Source organism: Blennius ocellaris (assembly GCF_963422515.1).
Source record: "Blennius ocellaris genome assembly, chromosome: 17".
Lineage (NCBI taxonomy): Eukaryota > Metazoa > Chordata > Actinopteri > Blenniiformes > Blenniidae > Blennius > Blennius ocellaris.
In genome coordinates this window covers 3802373-3823228 of record NC_137666.1, presented here as the reverse complement: position 1 = coordinate 3823228, position 20856 = coordinate 3802373, and the positions used below count along the sequence as shown (strand labels likewise).

At 41.2% G+C, this 20856-nt stretch overlaps 2 protein-coding genes across 2 annotated transcripts; both read right to left on the bottom strand.

Moving 5' to 3' along the window:
* Positions 1 to 8800: 8800 nt before the first annotated feature.
* On the bottom strand, positions 8801 to 10174 carry kcnf1b (potassium voltage-gated channel, subfamily F, member 1b; the record flags this gene model as incomplete). The annotated part of the gene is made up of 1 exon (XM_080512603.1): positions 8801 to 10174. One exon carries the CDS (start codon positions 10172 to 10174, stop codon positions 8801 to 8803), a length of 1374 nt encoding a protein of 457 aa, XP_080368729.1.
* Positions 10175 to 11907: 1733 nt separating this feature from the next.
* atp6v1c2 (ATPase H+ transporting V1 subunit C2) lies at positions 11908 to 19949 on the bottom strand (the record flags this gene model as incomplete). The annotated part of the gene is made up of 13 exons (XM_080512602.1): positions 11908 to 12021; positions 12651 to 12774; positions 12895 to 12992; positions 13106 to 13193; positions 13287 to 13379; positions 15299 to 15367; positions 15436 to 15531; positions 16346 to 16437; positions 17047 to 17141; positions 17303 to 17365; positions 17549 to 17634; positions 18701 to 18768; positions 19821 to 19949. The coding sequence occupies 13 exons, from the start codon at positions 19947 to 19949 to the stop codon at positions 11908 to 11910; spliced, it is 1215 nt and encodes a 404-aa protein (XP_080368728.1).
* Between the last annotated feature and the right edge of the window lie 907 nt (positions 19950 to 20856).

The following is a 20856-nucleotide window of genomic DNA, read 5'->3' as shown; positions in this document are numbered from 1 at the left end:
CGAGACACTTTCTGTGCACTAATACACGCGCCGCAGTGCGCTGAAAATTAACTTCAGGTCGTGCCCTTCAGGAAAGTGTACAGTAACTTCTTCAGTTTTCTGCCACCTGCTTGTATACGTCTGTATTGATCCTCACAAATCCAGCCAAAACTCATAACATCAGCATGAGTTCTTTCGCATCAGTTTCATATAACGTGAGGTCGTGAGCAAAGATGTCCAGTTTTTAATAACAACCTGATGTTTGGGTGTCATATGGCACATGAGGTGTATGCAGAACTCTAGCTATTTTGATGGAATGATATCAAGCAAGATATAGAATAGAAGAGAATAGAATAGAAATAATTAATTATTACCAGAGGGAAATTATTGAACTAGTTCCACACAGAAGAGAACATAGAATAAATAGAATATGAGTTAAAATATCAGTACGGTAAAGTTATAGAAGTAGTATTAAATGTTATATATGTGCACGCTTTACAAGTTGTCATAATGTCATGCAAAGTGTGAAGAGGTGTTTGCTTTTGCTGTGTAGTTTCCAACAGCATACCTATATTTAACTTAAGAAACCATCATCACCACATATGAAGTTTTATATTTGGTGACTGGAGTTGGTGTGGTGGTAGTGGTTAGCTCTCTTCCCTCACAACATCAGGATCCCTGGCTCAAGCAGTGCTGGGATCTTCTGTTGTGGAGTTTGGATGGTTTGGTTTGGTCTGCAAATGAGGTATCTTGCTAATCCTACGAGTGCAGTTCTCCTATCACGGTGAAGTATGAAGGAAAATATTCACATTCGTTGTACAGTCATCGCCTTTGTTTGCACAAGAGCTTTCATGTGAAATCCTGAGGAGGCAGAGCACAGGTGTGTCTGATGACACGGATGACAGTGACAGCGGGACGGCGAGCCCAGCGCAGCTAAAGGGAGCTGAGCTATAATTAATTTTTACTACTATGCACCTGTGCGTTTCCTGCTGGGACACATCAGAATATCAAATTTGCTGATAACATGCTCGACGCAGGTTCAGACACTGGGGGAGGTTGTTTACGATCTCAAAAAATGCACAGAAGCAGCTCATATGAAAAACAAGCTCATTTCCAGTAACATATGATTTTCACTGTTCCCCCCCCCCCCAGGATGTGGGTTTAGGGTTAGCTGCCGGAAAAGCAGCTACCTGCATACATCACAAAGTTCACACCAAGGACCGAAATATGTATCTTCAACCTTAAGGAAAAACTGTACTTTTTTTCTTTTTTTTTGCCGCAGTTCTGCAGCCGTGACATTTTGGAGAGCAATTTACAAGAAGTGAATGTGAATAAGAAGGCAGCTCAACCATGTGATTGCGTTTTCCCCCAGTGTCCTCAATGATATTTAGGAGAGCTCACAGCTATGAACGGTTGAAATATGAGTACGTTATCCTCAGCTGCCTTTTGTCAGTTACAAGTTTATTCTAGGATAACTTAAGAAATGCAGTACTGTGATGAGAGCATTCCAGCCTCTAAACTGCTCTATTTATTTTAAGATTACGTATTTGTCAAACACATGTAGAAATGCACAGAAGAGAAAGCAAGAGGAGGAGGAACGTGGTGGTTTACATTCTTGCCTCACAGCAATAAGACCAAAGTTTTCATGTTTTCCCTCTCACTATCCAAAGATATTCTTGTGAGGCTTTGTAGTGACTCAAACAGTCCGTTTCTTATGTGTCTCGTTCTGTAATATCAAGAAATCATAATTAGCACATTATTTTTTACGGAATAGCCATATGGTGTGTTTCTGAAGTCCAAGGTGACCTTGGATTTTGGCGGGTCCCCCAGACACAAAATTACACCTACATCCTGTGCAGAATCCACAATTCACCTAGTACACGTGTTATTTGATGGTGTAGAGAAATGTTTGAAATGTTTTGGAGATTAGAAACTCCAAGCAAAAGTCAGAACATAGTATAATCCTCCAGCCTTTTGCTGAGAGAACATGCTTTATTGACAAAAAAAAAAAACAACAACTAAAAAAAAACACACTTTAAAAGGAGTGACCAACTGTGAGTCGATGACAAATACAAAGCAATCACCGAGTGGGCGAGGCTGAGTGCTCGCTCGGCTGAGGAGCCGCAGATCTCGGGAAGGAAAGCTGACGTCTGAAAGGTCAACGTCCTGCTGCTTTTACAGATTCTCTCTGATGATCAATGTTTCAGCCGTCACACGGGCCGCAGAATCAAAAGCACGGACGCTGAAGGGTTTCCTACCACCTGTTAAAATCAAACTTTTGTTCAATACTGTGACGTGAAGTTCACCCCGATGGAGCTTTTCCACTCGCAAAGAAACCAGCAATTCCATCCAGACTTATTCAGTCAGCTTACATCTACATGCTCAGACAGAGACCAAATTCTGGGGATTCTTACTTCATTTTAAAAATTTTAAATTAAAATTTTTCCCCAAAACCCCCTGCCAGAAACACATTAGCGGCTTGAGTCACACCAGAAGTTATCTGTCAGCAGAGAGTCTCGTGTTGTCTCGAGCTATTGTCCCAGTGGCACCAGTGTGAAAAATGTTTTTGGCATCAAATGCTTAACATGGTGAACCTAGCAGGCACGCAAGTATTACAAATGCAAGCTTGGGTTAATAGTTTGTGTCGTTTAGTTGTCATCTTTTGTAATTTTTGTTTGTCTTTTTGCAATTGGTTGTGTTGCTATTGCTCCCTCTGCCACATGGCTAAACCCCAAATGACACTATATAGGGTTGATTTCTGATTGGCTTGTTGGAGCAACACACTTTTTAAAAACTGAAACAAGCCAGGGAGAGAGAGGACACACTTTCTTCACTTCTATTGCATCACTGCAGGTATGGGGACACATTCTCTTGTTGGAAAACCATTAGAAAGTCAATTTTGCATAACATGGCCTCTTTGAACCATTTGCCACCTGGAACTGTAAAAACAAAACAACCGGTTTGAACACAATTGCACTCAAAATACCAAATTTTACACGTGACTAAAAAACCCACAGAAAACCACTAGGACAGAGTGCCAAAGATTGAGAACATCTGGTATTAGTTTCTCCATCTCTTTGTTGTTTTTCCTGTAATAACGATGACATTGGTGTAAAAACAGTTTATTGGCTCGAGGTAAAACGAAGCCAGTCGTGATACACAGTAATCCCTCAAAATTTGTATTCAAATCAGCATCCCAAAACTGGGCGAGAGTCAAAACCAAACAAGACGATACTAGATGAGACAAAAAGTGCAACAAGTGTCAGACATGGATGAGGAAAAAACTGGCAACCAAAAATACTGAGGACTCTGCCGAGAGGTACAGATCTCTTTCCAAAGAGAGTCATACTGATTCACACAATGAAGAAGTGACCAATTGTGCAGCTGTCGGTTCAGCTGTGACTCTTTTATTTCCCTCATTAAACACGTATTAAAAGACTATGAAAGCCACGGAAACGGTAATGATCAGATGTGAAGTCGGTTGTGAATGACGATCAGCCCGATGTGCCGTGTCTCTGGAGTGTAACTGATCAGAATATAGCCGAGTGAACAAACCGCTTTAAAAAAAATCCATCCAAAATGCATTTTTTGGGACGAGAAAAACAAAACCACTGTACAGACGAACCCCAGCATGGACAGGAAGAGCACGTAAAACGCATCCTTTTGAATTGAGCAATACGTCTGGCCTATCTTAGTACAACTTGCACACATAAGTTGTGTGTGACAGTGTCATGGATGAGAATTTCACCAAATGAAGAAATAAGCCTGAAAACCCTTCAATTACAGTTTTGACCTGCCAATGAGATGCTGCAGATCAATGATGGGGAAACAGCATTCACATGAATTCATGTATGACATAACCGTCAACAAAAGCCCTTTATTAAATAGAGGAAGAAGTATGCTGTGTCTGTTAAAGGGCTTAGTTTATAATGTAATCCAGCATCCATATTGGCACCAATCAACTGAACCAGTATTTAAAATTGTTTAAAAAATGATGTATTAGAATATGTAACTAGATGGAAGGAGTCTCCTTATGCCTGATCAGATTTCAAGTAATATGACTCTCCTATTTTCATGTCTGGTTAGAAATACGTCAAATGATCTGAGATGATTCATTCCTTTTGATGTGCGCTACATAGGGGAAAGAAATATGGCCCTATAGTGCAGCTCTATTAAATCTATTACAATAAACTGCTGAGTGCATTCAATGTGGGAGTCCAGTCTAAAAGGAAAAAGGGTTCATTGAGGCAAAATAATGAGAGCGAGACTGTTATTTAAAGACTGGAGCCATGACAACAGAAGACCACAGCGGGCAAGGTAAATGTAGAAGTGCTTTTTATTTATAAAAATTTTTTGAAAGACAGAATCAAGAGTTTTGTTGCTATTACGGTCTGAATGACACCGAGCACACGATCTGTGCTCGGCACAATCAACTGACTTGACACGTGTTTGCGAGGATTGCAGCTCCGCCATTTCTACCAAAACTTCCAAACGCAGTTCACGTTGAAGTCGCGGTACTCCTTGAATCTGACGGACTGGAGCTGTACGTGCGCAAAGATGGAAAACAATCTGGGGTTCAGATATCACGTTGCCGTGCCAGTGAGACGATCTGGGGTCTGACAGTTGGCCGCGTTGTGTTTCTGCGTCGTTTCCGTAACGGGAAACTCCAATGAATATGTAGCAATGAGGCTAAAGACAAGAAACTGTGTACAGTCAAGTAATAATGACAAGGTCTGAGGCTCTTGGTTTCTACAAACTAACAGTGTCGAGCAAGATGCTTTATATTTGTATTTTATTGTATTAAACAAAAGTAATAAAGTTATTTTGCTGATGACTGAAAATGAGAAGTGTTTCTAGGATTAGCAACTCTTTAGTTACTTTTGAATTAAATCTATCCTAATAACTACCACATTAATAAGAGGAAGAGGCTCCAGAATCTTGATTTTGTTGTTGTTGTTGTTGTTGTTGTTGTTGTTGTTGTTGTTGAAATAAACAGATGTATTACTTCATGACAACAAGAAGCAGCAACAAAACTACCAACACTCAGGTTTTTCATGTCGTTGACTCAGTTCAGGGTCAACAAGGTGCTCCTCTTGTTTTTGACCAAAGTTTAGGGAAATAGTAACAAACACCACAACGTCTGGTCACGCTAAAGTTAACCGTAATCATAAGACACTCGAGTTTTACCAAGAAAATAGATAAATGTACTCCCCGAGGGAAACTCCAATTTCAATACATAAAATCACTCGCACAATAAACATCAAAAAGTTTCTGAAAAGGTATTACAAGTTATGGATTCACAGTAATGTATTGGTGGACCCAAAAATGTGTTTAATAGAAGTTTTCCCAATGATCGTTTGTTTCAAACAATGATAATAAAAATAAGTTAAAATCTAACCAAGGCAGTTTTAGTGACCAGCCTGGGAACGAGGGGAAAGCATAGCAGCTAAAACCCGAAGCTATTCGTCGACATTACCAGTGGGAACCAATTAAAAATGACCAGTTATCAGTATTAAACCAGTCTTCAATCAAAAGCTATCGTACCTGAGAGAATGAAGGATCACGGGAGATCCCTCATGCGAAGCATCAAAGCACCCCGGGGGAGGGCAGGTATCGATAAGGACGTCCTTTTGTCTTTGATGGCTTTGTTTACGGGTGGAAGTTAATCAATCACGTCAGGACATGTCGAGAAGTTGTATGTTTTTCTGTGTCTAAAGGTCATTCCAGCCTGCGGTCAACAGCCTATAGTCTCACCACGTCAGTGTGTGTCCGTGCCTTTAAAGTCGGCGTGAGACTGAGTCATCTGTTAATGGTTGCTGATGCATATCGTATGAAGTGCTATATTTGGTTGAAGTCACTGCCAGCCAAATTACAGCAATCCCCCCCCCCTTCTCTTTCATCCTTACACAAATGTTTCGCACTTGAACTCTGAGTAGTAAAACATTTATTCTGTCCATTTTTCCCCCTCGGAGAGCAACGGCGAATCTTCGGGCTTTAACGTTTCACTGCGTCTGATCGCTCTCTGAGCCGCTGAGGTTGACAGATCACCATCCGAGATGGGGTGGAGGTGGAGGTGGAGATGGAGGTGGAAGGGGGAGGGGGGGTGGATGCCGGAGCGAGAGGGAGGTGTGTTTTTTCAGCGCCGAGCGGTCTGCGTGGGTGTGTGTAGCCGTGCTTTGAAGTGTGTTTTCCCCACTGGGGACGGCCGTTTCTCACAGACCAGTGCCTCGGATCAGGGGGAGGCACGGATAAGCACAGAAACTTACACTGGCAACACGGCGATGAAGACGTAGGCACACACACACACACACACACACACACACACACACACACACACACACACACACACACACACACACACACACACACACACACACACACACACACACACACACAGGATCAACGGTGTTATTCATTTATAGAAAAATGACTGCGCACATCCTGTGCCAATCTGAGCGTTACAAACTGGTTCACCTCTGACAAACATGTCTGCAGCATCCTGAAGGCGACTTTTTGTCGGATTTTGCATAAATAAATGTTTGGCTTTAACTGTGTGAAACAGTGAGCATGTGGGGGGGGGGGGGGGCGTCTCCACGGCAACAGACCGTGAGGTGCCTCTCGCATCCATTTTTATGGGAAACAATTTTTCGCGGGTTTTTTTTTTTTTAGGATTTATTTGGAAACAGTTAGCCATTAACTTCCCAAAATCTAATTGATTGGATGATGACAAATCATCCCTGAAACTTTCATGCAATTTGGTTGAGTAGTTTTTGTGAAAAGTTGGTGAAATACATTCATACAAACCAAGAAATAAATAAATACACACACTTTTTTTATCTAAACATGGCAGGTGTTCTTTGTAGTTTGTGAAACAGATGTTTGAGGACAAGGTGGACATGAAAATATTTTTGATTTTGTGATTTACTCACGACTATAGAGTTGTATCAGATTATGCGTCTTCCTCGCCTGTGAAACGTGCAATGGATTAGATGTGTTAAACTTTTTTTTTCTTGAGGCAGTTCTTTTAACTTTCATCCTGTTGTAGGGGTCCAATCTGCTTTTGACTGCAGGAAGCCTTGGGTTGAACCCGACTGCCGCTCAGACTGTAGATTCGCTCTCAGTCTGCTGAACTTCTTCTCCTCAGCGATGGATGCTGCTCTGCATGTTATTGTCGATCCTGAAAGCTCAAAGGGGAAATCACAGCTTGTTGGCTTAAGGAGCAGTTATAGTTTATTTTTCAAGGACACGATATGGGGAGAGAGAAACCAATCATGATTGTAGCAGAGCGCAATCTCACAAACATATTTGTTAATTAATTAAAAACGTATTTAAATATACACTAACACAAGAAAATTTAACATCTTTTTTTTTCTTGTGATTTGGTCGCAACACCATTAGTAGAAGGATACAGCGTTAATGTTTTCAATAGAAATGTTTGCAATAAAAATAAACCTTACCAATAATAGCACAGCATTAGCATGTATTCTCCAAGTTAAGAGTTGGAAATGGAAATTAGCTCAGATAATTATCTTCTTATGCTCTAGAAGCCCATTGTGAAATTATCATTCTCACATTATCTCCAAATATGAATATGGACTGTAGAAACTTCACTTTGGAAAAAAAACTGTGTTGTTGCTGCAGAAAAAACACTGTAGAGGACAGATTATGTGAGATTAAAAGCAACTTTTTATACACTGAGTCAGTTATCGTCTAAGTATGACAGACCCCTTGAGAGCTACGCGTTAAAACTTAATGAATAAAGTAGAATTTCTTTAAAAAGAAAAAGAAGGCTGGTCCATACTTACAGCACTATAACATTAAAAATCCTAACGTGCTCTCCCTCCTGTAAACAAACTGTTGAACACTAAACAAGTTTACACATTTGACTTTCGCCCCAAAATGAAAATATGTTTAGGTGACAAAGGTGAAACTGACCAAATATTAGGATGAACTTCAAACTTTAATCAGTGTGTTTTAAATGGTGCCAACGAGATACTAGTACAAACATAATTTGGCACCATAACAACATAAGCCAACAACAAACAAAGCATTAATATCTTCTCTTGTACAAACAATAACACACAAGTCACTGGAACTCACCATCTTATTAAATCACATTTTAAAGGCTTCTGTTCCTTTTGTCGTTTACAAGTTGGACACAATTAAACTGGATATTTCAACAACATACTGCTTTTGAGTTGAGCTGACTTAAGGAAGGCAGCTGAAGTCGCTAAAAAAAATGCTTTTTACTGTTTGCTCAAGTTCTAAAACAGTGTAGCTTTTTATCTGAACCCAAGGCATTCACTTGAAGCAAGGCATAATTTTTGAGTTTTAACTTCTTATTTATAAAGTACAGTTTACAAGATACCTGAAACCATCATCATCATATTCAAGGGTCTACCAATATATCCCCAAGGTTTAATATCTCTACAAATGGGTAGTGTGAATACTATTTAGTGCTTTCAATTTTTTTTAGAATATATTCTTTAATCAATTACCTGTTGTTTTACCTAGAACGTTTATTTAAGAATAACAGCTGTGGTTAAAGTGCACTCTTGTGAATCTATGTGCCTTTATATGTCTTTTTAAAATTATTTTTCATGCAATTTATTTCTAAAAATAAGTCTTCACAATTACATATAACGACAATATAACAGCACCAACAATCACAGACAAAATCCAACAATTGAGTCAAACAGAACTGAGCTGCACGTCCAGACGCACCTGAATGTCCCTTTAAAGTCCCACAATATGCTGTCACTTTTACAATATTAGTGCTTGTAAGTGTGTGTTTTAACTCTTGTTTTGTTTCCCATCGTCACTAAATAGTTTCTGCGGGGTGTTGAGGGTTTATCGGAGTTGGCAAAATTTCCTCCCGATCTCCACTTTCCCCGCGCTCCTCTTTGTCGGACTTCAGCTCCATCAGCTCCACTTCGTGTTTCGCTGCGGTCTCCAGCACTTTCTGCTTATTGTAGAACACCACAAAGTTATTGATGATGGGGTGGATGGGCAGGGCGATGGCGATCACCCCGCACAGGAAGCTCACGGCCGCGTTGCACTTGCCCAGGGTGGTTTTGGGGTAGATGTCCCCGTAGCCCACCGTGGTCATGGTGATGATGGCCCACCAGAACGACTGCGGGATGCTCCGGAACAGCGTTTCCGGGTGGCTCTGCTCCATCGTGTACGCCAGCGCCGAGAACACGAATATCCCCACGCCCATGTACATGAGGAGCAGCCCCAGCTCCTTGAGGCTTCTCTTCAGCGCGTAGGTGAGCGTCTGCAGTCCCGAGGAGTGGCGCGCCAGCTTGAAAATGCGCGCGATGCGCATGATGCGCAGCGCCTGCACAGCCTGCTGGACGTTCGCCAGCTCCATTATGGACGTGGTGCCGAGGTAGGTGAGCGACAGGACCACGTAAAAAGGCATTATGGCCATGAAGTCTATGATGTTCATGATGGAGAGCGCAAAGTGCAGCTTGCTGGGGGACGAGGCGAGGCGCAGCGCGAACTCCGCGGTGAACCACATCATGCAGGTGGTTTCGATCGCCTCCAGCGTGGGGTGCTCCACCAGTTTGCCCTCGGCGTCCATCACCTGGAGCTCGGGGATGGTCCCCACGCACATCACCACAGCCGAGACCAGGATGGAGAGGAAGGAGGCGATGGCGATGACGCGCGCCGGCAGAGAGGACCCGGGCTTCTCCATCAGCCTCCACAGGAACCTCTGGCACCGCTGGCCGCGCGTACTGCACCGCTCCACCTCCAGATCCTCCAAGATGATCTTCACTTTGTCCGCGATCTCCTGCAGCTCGTCCTCTTTCTCCCCGAGGTAACTTTTGCAGCACTCGTCCAGGACACTTTGGTCGATTTTCCAGAACTCCATCTCCTTGATGAAGCAGATGGGGCAGATGCCGCGCTTGATGTGGATTTCGTCAAAGTAGTAGACGTCGATGATGCACTTGAACGCGTCGGGATCTCTGTCGAAGTAAAACTCCCTCCTGCCCGGGTCGAAGTCGTCGCACAGCGAGGAGATGGCTTCAGTGTTCTGGGTGGAGCAGTTAACCAACTCCGCCAGCCTGCTCTCCGGGTATCGGTTCAAGACGTCCCCGAAAAGCACCACCCTGACCCCGCCGATATTCACTGTAATCTCGCCGTCTGCGCACAAACCACTCCTGTAGTTTGGCTTCGGAATTGTCCACATTTTGTACTAATTATGACGAGGGAAAAAAAAAAAAAAGTAAATCTAGAAAGTAAAAGTCTCACAATCTAGTCAGAGTTAAAGGCCATTATGTTTTGGGTGCGTAAAATGTTTCCCTCTCCAAGACTGTTTGAAGCATTGAATTGTGCAGCTTGTGGATACAGCCTTCTCTCTCTCTCTCTCTCTCTCTCTCTCTCTCTCTCTCTCTCTCTCTCTCTCTCTCTCTCTCTCTCTCTCTCTCTCTCCCCTCCCTGCGTGTGTAACTGTAATGTAATGTAGTGCACCCTGGAAAAACAGTGAGACTGCAGTTAGCTGTGAAAATAAGTGTCAATTAATTTCTATTTTCCTTACAAAGGAAAGTGCAACTTTGGTTTCAAGGTTTCTAGCATTTGTACTGTTGCCGAGTGAAGATACACAACAAATCAGTGGTGGTAAATGTTTAAAACAACAAAATAAAACCTTTCAATCATCATAATAGTCTCATTCTGCAAGTAAGTGGATATAATGACTCACAATTGATGAGTTGCAGTAATTGGATAATGAAAAATAAATGTGTAACTGAGTTTTTGGTAGTTGTCTTCATTATTAATGAACCATCACAGTCACACTTTACTTGTGACAGAGCAGATTTCCCTTACCGAGGATGCACTTTTTTTCATTTTTCGGTAGTTCGGCAAAATCTCCTAAAAGATGTAACAACACCTGGTTCCTTGTAGAGACTGGATTGGCACTTTGATTATTTTAGCCTTCAAATCTATGCTCTAATTTTCTACTAGTACACTTTCAAATGAGCAGGATCATTCTGGATTAAACCACTGAAACTCTGATTCCTGTCTCACTGGGAGCTCTGAACACTCAACACAGCACAAGTTCCAAAAGAATATTAACATACTGATATTTTCCATAAAAAAATATTGAGAAAATTAAATTCAATCCATGCAATATATAGTTGCTTATTAACATTTCCCTCTACCCAACAATAATCTCAAAACGTCTCATACATATTTAATGATCCTTGGCAAAGAAAACCAAGACTTAAACAAGCATAGGAAGCACTTTCAGGTATATTGCATCATTTTAGCAATGCACATATATAGCCCAGCCTTGCAAATAAGAGTTTAAGAAATTATCCAATAAGACACACTTCACAGTAAGAGTATCTCAATTTGAACCACTTTATGTGTGACGGGGCCACCAACACTTTTATTTGAATGTTAAACTTTGATACGTGATCATTTCAAGTGCAGAAATGTTCAGTCCACACTGCAAATGTTAACAATGTGGACTGAATACAATGAATGGAACACCATAAAAAGTTTGATCAGACACGACGTGAAAGTTTTTATTGTACAAGTAGTTCAGATAGTTAAGCTTGACACTGAAAGGCTTGTGATAATGAGTTATTTACTATCCCTTTAAGACTTAAAAATGCGTATTTACAGAGCCATTATATCTGTCCCCTTCATTAAAGACGATGCTGTACACGATATTTACATTTAAGCCAGCTATCTAATACATTAAATGGATCCAACATCCCAAATCCACTCTGCTGACAGGATTATTGATACCATACTTTAAAAAAAAACAACCTCCACTCTCCCCGGCTCAGGAGATCTCTCGAGGACCAAAATGTTCAAGGACGTATTCTCTACTCCGTGTGTTTTGTTTTGGTGTTGGAGGGTCTGTTTCTGGCTCTGACTGATCGGTTTGGAAGCGACATGTGTGACGCGGCCCTCTTAGCTCCGACAGTCGCGCTGCAGATCGCCGAGCTCCAGCATCCCGGTGCTGATGTGGAAGCAGACGTAGGAGAAGTGCTCCTGCTGACAGAGTCCCGGGATGTCACAGCTCACCTGTTTGGCATGAAAGACAACACACTGAAAAACTCCCCCTTGTGCAGCCCGGGGTTGTATGCGCACTGTCGCATTGTGCGTCGTCGTCATGTTGCCCTCGATTGTTTGTTTGCATGCAGGGAATCTGTTCGCCTGCAGAACAGTGAGCCCAGATTTCAGTATTTCTTGCCGTGGTCTGGCAAGGCCCGAAACAGATGTCATTTTATGTGGGCTGGACAGCAGATGGTTCACAGTGTTTCTCTTTTCTCAGACACCAGCATGAAATCTGAACAAACACTTCATTTTCTAGCCTGTCTTTGTAAAATGTATAAATTTACTGTTGCGAGGATGGGGTTTTAGTTTCTGTTGCTTTGCCTTGCCCAGAAAAAAAAACAACGAAGCAGCTTACTTTAAGCTTGCTTCTTGTAATGTTAGTCGACGCCGAATTATCTTCTTAATCATAAACCTTTCCTTTCAGAAAAGAACAATTTGCATTTATGAGGACCTTCCTCAGAGTTTGCATGTTCTTCGCTCCACAACCCTCCCCCCCAAAAAAATCAACAGACATTCAAAAATCTATTTATCACTACATTGTCTAATCACATGCAGCGATGGAATGTTTATGTGTTTATGTGAATTTCGTCTCTTACGTCTTTCATGCTGGCAGTGGGATCCAGATGCACGAACAGCGAGGCGAGTTCTTCCCTCAGTCTCTTTGAATGCTTCTTGTCGGTCTGCAGCAGGAGCGCCTGGTAACCCACCGGCAATCCATACCTGACGTGGCGAGGTCATTATGAGTCAACTGACACACGCGTGTCCCAAATCAATCATTTTATTTTGTGCGTTAATGCCGAGCGAAGATGAGGCGAAACTGCTGACGTCGGTCCGAATTACCTGAGGACCGATTCCACAAAGAGCCTGAGTGCTTTCAGGTGAATCCAGGCAATAAACGCCTCCCTGAAATTCACTTTCAGCCAACGTACAAAGACTCCCTGCAGAGGAGAAGTTGTTGAGGAGGAGGAGGACGCATGCACATTTATTATAGAACAAACTCGCGTGCATTCCGCATCTGCCACAGAGGGCATACTATACATATTCGACTCACGTGTTGCTCCTTTTTGTGAACAGCAAGCTGCTTCATCTCCTGCTGCTTCTTCTCCTCCAGGTCCAAGCTGTACTCGCGCACGACAAACCTGTGTGGATCATAGGCTACGCCATGGTAATTGACAGAAGACGACGCACACTTGACGTAAACTTTCCGCTTCCTGCCGATCCGTCCTGCTTACTTGCTCTCCCGCGCTTTGGCTTTGAACTCGCACACGGCCCTTTTGAAGAGCGTCACAGAGAAGACTGCCCCCTCCCCGTCCTCGTACAGCTTCCTGACGGGAACAGAGACTATTGACGGGCCATGATAAGACACTGGGACAGCCGAGGCTGCCGGCTGATAAGATGGGAAATGAACTCAGGTGTCGCGCGCGTTCTTGTTCTGTGGGATGGGGACGGTTATAATGGGATTACTGGTCCACTCAAGCATGCGTGCACAGTGGAACCCAACCTGTCATAACATTCATTATGTTCCTGTTAATACCCCAGGCCCCTTTCATATCAGTTAATTACATGTGCCTGCTACAAGAAGGTGAGAGTGCTATCGCTGCAATACAAATAAATAATGTATGGATTAATCTGAAACTCAATGAGTGATATATTACAAGCTACCTCATGGTCTTGGTAGCTTATAATTGGCACTGTGATCAAAAGCAACACAAGTTTTTGATTTAAAAAAATATGTTCAAAGAAACACTTACTATTGTTAGCTGTACGTTTAAGAAAAATGCCATGATAGCTGTGTTTATGAGCTCCAAAACCCAACTGAACCCAGACAAAGTATTTTTTGTGTTTTTGAGGGTTTGGGTTTTTTTTTTATATGTTGGTACATAATTTCAAACAACATCAAATCATGTTTTATAAAGAAACACATGAAATTCAACACTGAGCTGAAAACTTAAGTAAAAAAAACGTGCATGTATGACATGACAGCTTGAGTTTAGAATCAAACTTGTGAGTCTCACACCCGATGAGTAAGAGCTGCAAACATGTCCCGAGTCATTCGTCAAATCCTAACGTATTTCTTATTGGAGCCATTTCAGGTGTTACAACTGTCCCCACTCTCTGCTACGTTTACCACAAAGTCAATCATGCTGTAGCTTTAATTAAAAAAAACATACACGATTTGTAATACTACGCCCAAACGAGGCTTGTGACGGTGTACAAGCACGTGAGTGGCAAAAGTGTCCGGGTCCCAGCGGGGCTCTGGAACAGCAGGCAGTCTCTGGAGAGTTTTCATGTTCAGATGGACAAACAGCTGCTGCTTAACGAACCAGACAGATGTGTTGTTGTCCACAGTGGAAGCAGTAAACCTCTGTACTTTCTTCCAAACATACAAACAAACAAAAAATAAAACCAGAATGACACACATTGTCCAAGATTGACAAGCTAAAGCCTCGTGGCATCGTCAAACATATTTGTATGAAAGTGACGGCCTGAGTAAATATTTGACTTCATAAAATATATAATATCTAACACAAGGTTGTATTTATGTCGGTAAATTTGGAGTAGTCATGGTTCAAATCTGTATTTAGTCTGTTTATGTCATATTAATTTGTGTACAAGTCCACATTTGATTTTGAAAAACAGATGAAAATTACCTAGTTGTGGCTAACTTTAACTAAAATTTTAGCAAAAATTAATTGAAAATGTTTTTTTGCTTTTATTTTGTATTTTTGCCTGAATACTCATTGACTCTGGTTTTGTACATGTTAAAGATATAAATAAAAGAGAGTGGACCTTTGTTGTTGGCGTTCAAGCACTCAGGCAAACGCACACAGAGAAAGACCAATTTGCTTCTGACCCGCTGTCAGAAAATCTTGAGCCTGAATGACACAAGATCACTGAATTCGACAGGAAGAAAACATCAGAGAGCAAAAGCTTGAAGTACTTGTACTACTTGTTTAAAACACTTTAAAGTCTGAATTTTTTTTGGTTGGTCTCAACGCATTTTAAGTTTCCACGTTCAGCGATGTGCTTCAGCACGAAGCCATAAAGTGTTCAAATATTTAAACAAAAAAACGGCTGTCATCCACACCGTGGCCTCCGGCGACGACGTTTGTCCCCGCCACTGATCCACACTGACTTTTACTTTCGGCCTGGTAATGCAACACCTGTGGTTACTTTGCCCCCCGACGTCTCTGGACGCCGAGATCAGGCGCTCTGCGCCCCAGAACGCACGCAGACGGCTCACCTGCTCGACCGCGGAACCACAAACTTCGACAAGGATTCATAGGTGTGCTCCCACTGCGAGTAACTCCCTCTGTGAAGACGAACAATTGCACATTAAGTCGGCCACACGAATGTGGGGGTAGTGATGATGTGTCTCACCTGGTCACCACGACCAGCAGAGTGGTGAGGTACTCCGAGACTACCAGGTCCTCTCTTCTCACAAAGTCATTCAGACTCCGAGTTTGCAAGTTTCCACTGGAAACACGGATGGACCGGTTTAGCATATTTACATACAGTGGATTTATAGTCACTGGTCATGTCAGTAGGGACACTTAGACGCAGTTACTGAAGTTTCACTTAGTTTTCTGTGGATACGTGAAAAAAGCCACAGAACCGCTGCCATCTGTCACGCTCAATGTTAATATTATCCAGAGGCTGTTGCTAAGAGCTGGTATTTATAATGCTTATGAACCAACTGGTAACTTAACCACGTTTGTATCATTGTTGCAATTTCATTAAACTTACTGGAGGAGAATCAGTCCTTATTAGTCCCCAACTAACTCAGTTTTCCTGACTTGTTTTGCTGTAACATTAACTTCCCCTTGTATTCGCAGTATCTCAAATAACCTCACTTTATATATTAAGGGGCCAAATATCATTCAAATCCAGATGATAAAGTATCTTACTCCAACTAACTGATGGAGACGAACCGACACAGTGCGAACAGAAAAACTCCAATCCAACTATATGAATATAATCAAGACATGCTAAATGAGAGAGGCCATCAAAATAATGAAATAAGTATGTTCCAAGTAGTAACTAATTACTTTTTAAAACAAATGATCTTACTTGAATCTATAAATTATTACAATTTTCAGCAGTTTGTGCAATATTAGTCCTGGTACAGTACGTGATATACTATAGATGCAAGAGGTACAAACGTAAAAATTTAAAAAATGTCAATCATGGGTAGTCACTAATCCAGAGTACACTCTGGATGGCTGAAGAGTACCTGTCAGTATATGTGTAATTCTGTGTATTTTCTTCATGTGTGATTGTTGTCACTCACTCCAGTTTGTGCTCGAGGCTTTGCAGGCTTGCTCTCACACTGTTGTAAGCTGCAGCACGGGATTTCAATTCGGTCTCCACTTGGGAAACTTCCTGGAAAACACACACACACACACACACACACACACACACACACACACACACACACACACACACACACACACACACACACACACACACACACACACACACACACACACAATCATATTGTATTTGCAGCCACATGCAGCAAGTAAATTGTGGGAAAACGTTGTCTTTTTGTTCATGTCAGCTTGTCAAAAACGCAGCTTGTTTTCTAAAGGTGGATGTTAAAAGGCTTTTCATGTCCCCAAAACATTCCTGTCTGATTCAATTGGGTGTGAAATTCGTGAAACACTGAAAACAGACTCAGAATTTTTTCTTTTTTTTTGTCAACACTCCTCTTAAAAACATAAACTTTGGAATTGTATACTGATGACATTCATGACATGGTTTAAAAAAAAAACTTTTATATATGTAGTGATGCCTCTATGAGTAACTGGGAAGTGGGGGAAATCCCATTTTTAATTGGGAAAGCAATGAGTTGACGTTACTCTTGTTAACTCGTGTTTTCTTCTCTGTGATGAGGCTGGGGTCAAATTACAAGTACGTGATGTTGTAACTCTGCAATAATCTTCAAGTAATTTTTATAATAAGTCTTTTTTTTTTATAATAATTTTTTACCTTATTTATAATGTCTGCCAGGCTGGAGAGAGGCAGAGCTGTTGAATACTTGGCTTTGTCCCACTGAAACTTGGTCACGTTGGTCACCAGGTCCACTGAGGGGGAAAAAAACCCCCATCATCCTTCAAGAACACAACCCTGAGTAATGCCACCATAAACACGCACCAAACCACAAAGCAAACAACAAGAGCACGACACAAATGCCACACTGCACTGCACTCTAGCTCAGATAGCACACTGCAAGTAGCTACAGTACCCCTCAGAGACTTGAGGCAAGCTTTCAGCGGTGACAGGACGGCTTTCTGATTCACGCTGTGATCTGAGGGAGGAGAGTGGCCAGAGACGTGGTTTAGTCCAGGTCCTGTCCGGCAGCTGTTCCCCTCTGCTGCTGTCAAAGGATCAGCGGGTGTTTTTGTGCATGTGGGTGCTTGCGGCCTGTGGTCTTCCACACACTTACTTAATGGGTTTCAATACGATGTAATTAACACCGGGTGTGACTCACCTCCATTGGCGAAGGCGTTTTCCAGCACTTTGTCGCTGGACGTCTCCATCACCTCCTTCATACACTGGCATGTTTTTTTGATCACACTGCGTGCCACAGGGGGAAACAACAGGAGTTTGGGCTATTTATACATTGTGACAGCTCACAAACTGGTTTTACATTAGTTTATATATATATAAACTAATGTGATGAAATTGAAAGTGAGAGAGTGGTCCTTTTACGTTTCAATGAAGAAAACATTTCAGTAAAGTTAATGCAAGAACATTTTAAAACTGGTCTGATATTTTAAGTTATAGGATCATTGAATTAGACTGCCAGATCAGAAGTAGGACTTAATAAACATAACAATCTCACTAACCCTGTTAAAGGTACATTATGTGAGATTTAAGTGATGCCACTTTTCAACACTGGGTGGCAGGAGTGAGTCACTATTCCTCGTTGTTATATCAGTTAGCTGTTGTGAAATGCACCAGTCTGCATTAAATACTTTGTTATTGCTCATGTCATAATCTTTTGCTTCTTATTCTTCTTGGCGAATGCAGGAAGAGTTGAAAAGTGACTCAGTGCACCATCTTGTGGCACCAAGTATTATTACAAGATTCACTGGGCAGCTGTTCACTTGTGTGCTTGATTATTTTGGTAAATTTCTTGATATTTTTGTTGCTTTTGCACAAAATAATACACACAATACGTTTGAGTGGTTAAAATATTGCATTGTGAAAATAAAAAGAGGAATTCTGTTTTCGATTATTCTGATTCTGAAGTTGGAGCGCAGCTGCTTCAATATAACTTTCGAAATTGTTTGCACAAAAGAAGTTAACATAATTAATAAGTGAGGGTGAGAAAGGTGAAGCTGAGGGAGTCACCTGAGGACCGTTATACCAAAAAGAATTGTTCATATGATGCCAAAAATCTGTAACTATTTACCACAGAGCAGTTTGGACAAACTAAGAATGATTTTAAAATCAGGAGGGAAGGTCAGCAGTGACCATCAATTAGTCATGAATCACTGAGCGCACACAAGCACTGTCTCAGTGAAAGACAAAGATGCACTTGAGGCTACAAATGCTCAACAATCATACTGACACATGCAAGCAGAGCAAGAGTGATGTGTTCCACTCTCTTTGATGGGACTTCTTCTTTTTTTTTTACCTTTCAGTCAGCGTATCGAGCTTTGAGAAATGATCGGAGACACTGAGCAGACTGTCCAGAATTCCCACCTGAGGTCACAGCACAGACAGCACAGTTAATGTTACTGTGACATGTCGTCCATCTGAACGCAGCAAAAAAACAAAATTGAAGAAACCTGAGCAACAACACCGCACATGCATTCAGTGGCGGCCCGAACCTGCTTCACAGATTCACAATCACAATTACAGAAAATATGACTGAAGAGTCTATTGTTTTGTTTATTTGTGTTCCTGGAATTTCTCCAAACTTTTGACACAACACGATACTGCTTCACTAACATCAACTTAATGTATTTTGTGTTTTTCATAGCGGCAAATAAAACTATCAGTGCTGCACTTGATCTATGATGGGTTTTTTTTTTTCTTATTTCAAAGACCACCAACAAAATGATTGGAACACATTCGTGTGATTGTAAGAAACTGAACTGCTATAAAATGATCCGTTCTTCCCGCCAAAAATGAAAGGCGCCCTCCTTAATTTTGTTATTTGTGGAAATTCAACAAATATATTTGAATCTTGTGTGAAATGTATTCAGCTTAGAATATTCAGCTGGACATGTTGATATATGTGTAATTTTAGTTTGTTTGGCAATTTTTTATTGACTTTGTTATACGTAGATGCCCTAAATGGTTTTTATTTGAGCTGATTTCATAGTCTTAAAGTATTAAAATATCCATTAACACTCTTAGATTTAAATGTTATTTTCGTTTAAGTATTTATTCTACTACAAACGTTTGTGTACATTATACTTGTTGGAATAAGGGACAATGGGAGTTAAAATGCAGGCACCAGTAAGCAGGAGAAGCATTGATCACGTTGAGTGAAATGGGTCAGATGGAAATTTTGCCTCAAACTGTAGAGAGCAACTTGAGCCTCCATCCCTTCACCAGAGAAGGACACCAAACACCATCACTCTCCTCAACTACACCCTACTGTACTGCTATAAACACGGCGATACAAACTAAACACAATGCGGTTTCTCAATATTTGACAGTGTCTTTGTGAAGTACAGACAAAAGTACATTTGCCCAGCATTATTTACTTCACTGTCGTCTGTAGGAAAAATGATGCATGAGCTCACCTTGAGATCTGGAATGAAGAATTTGCAGCAGGAGGCCAGGTTGGTTTTGGCTACAGTGTGTTTCAGTTTTTCCACACTAGTTAAACTGGTCTTGTCCAAGGGGACGGATATCAACAAAAACTCGGACATGACTCCCTGAGGCCATTAGTCAAAAAGAATCATCAAACAGGCTGTGATCTAGATTGAAAAAAACCCAAAACATTAAGTTAGTATATAACTATCTTTAAAATCATGAACAATTTGATGCTGGTCTGTGTCTCTTCACATTATTTGTCCTATTTCTTGATGATATTTGTTCAGAGCTATTTTGGGGCATATTGGCCACACAAAATTTACAACAACAACAACAAAAAAGGAATATCATCTGAAATCAGATGCTTACCTTCAGGTTATCTTCAAGACCATCTGCCGCCTGTCAGTCCCTCTGGGAGAGTGTAAGCAGCCGCTCCACTGGAAACTGGCTGACTGACATCCAGCCCTGTGTCACCTGGAGCTCTTACATCACTCCAGGTGAGTAAAACAAACACAAATGTTTATCTTTATATATACACGCCGATGCAGTCACGCTGCATAGTTGGATTCACATTCAAAATTGTTTCTTTGTTTTGTTGTGCTCAAAAAGTAATTTATCAACCTTATTAAAGTAGTAAACATATATATTTTTTAAATTATTTAAATTATTACACATTATTGTAGGACGAATTTGGTTGACTTCAAAACTTCAGTGACTACGATATATATATCACCAATTACTAAATGGAGAAAAATGACTTTTTTCTTTATTACCACTGAAAGTGTTTAGAATTGATGGATGGGTGGATGGATGGATGGATGGATAGAAGTTCATACAAAGTCTATTTTCTTGATGCACTTATAGACTTTTTTTTTTTTAATTTGGAACGAATATCATGAAACCTGATTTGAAGTAGTTTGTAAAAGGTTGCGCATAAAATAAACAGTTCGATTAGTTTTACAAGTATTTCATACCGACCCGGACACTTTAATTTTCCGGAAACTGTTTCTCGCCGGATCTATT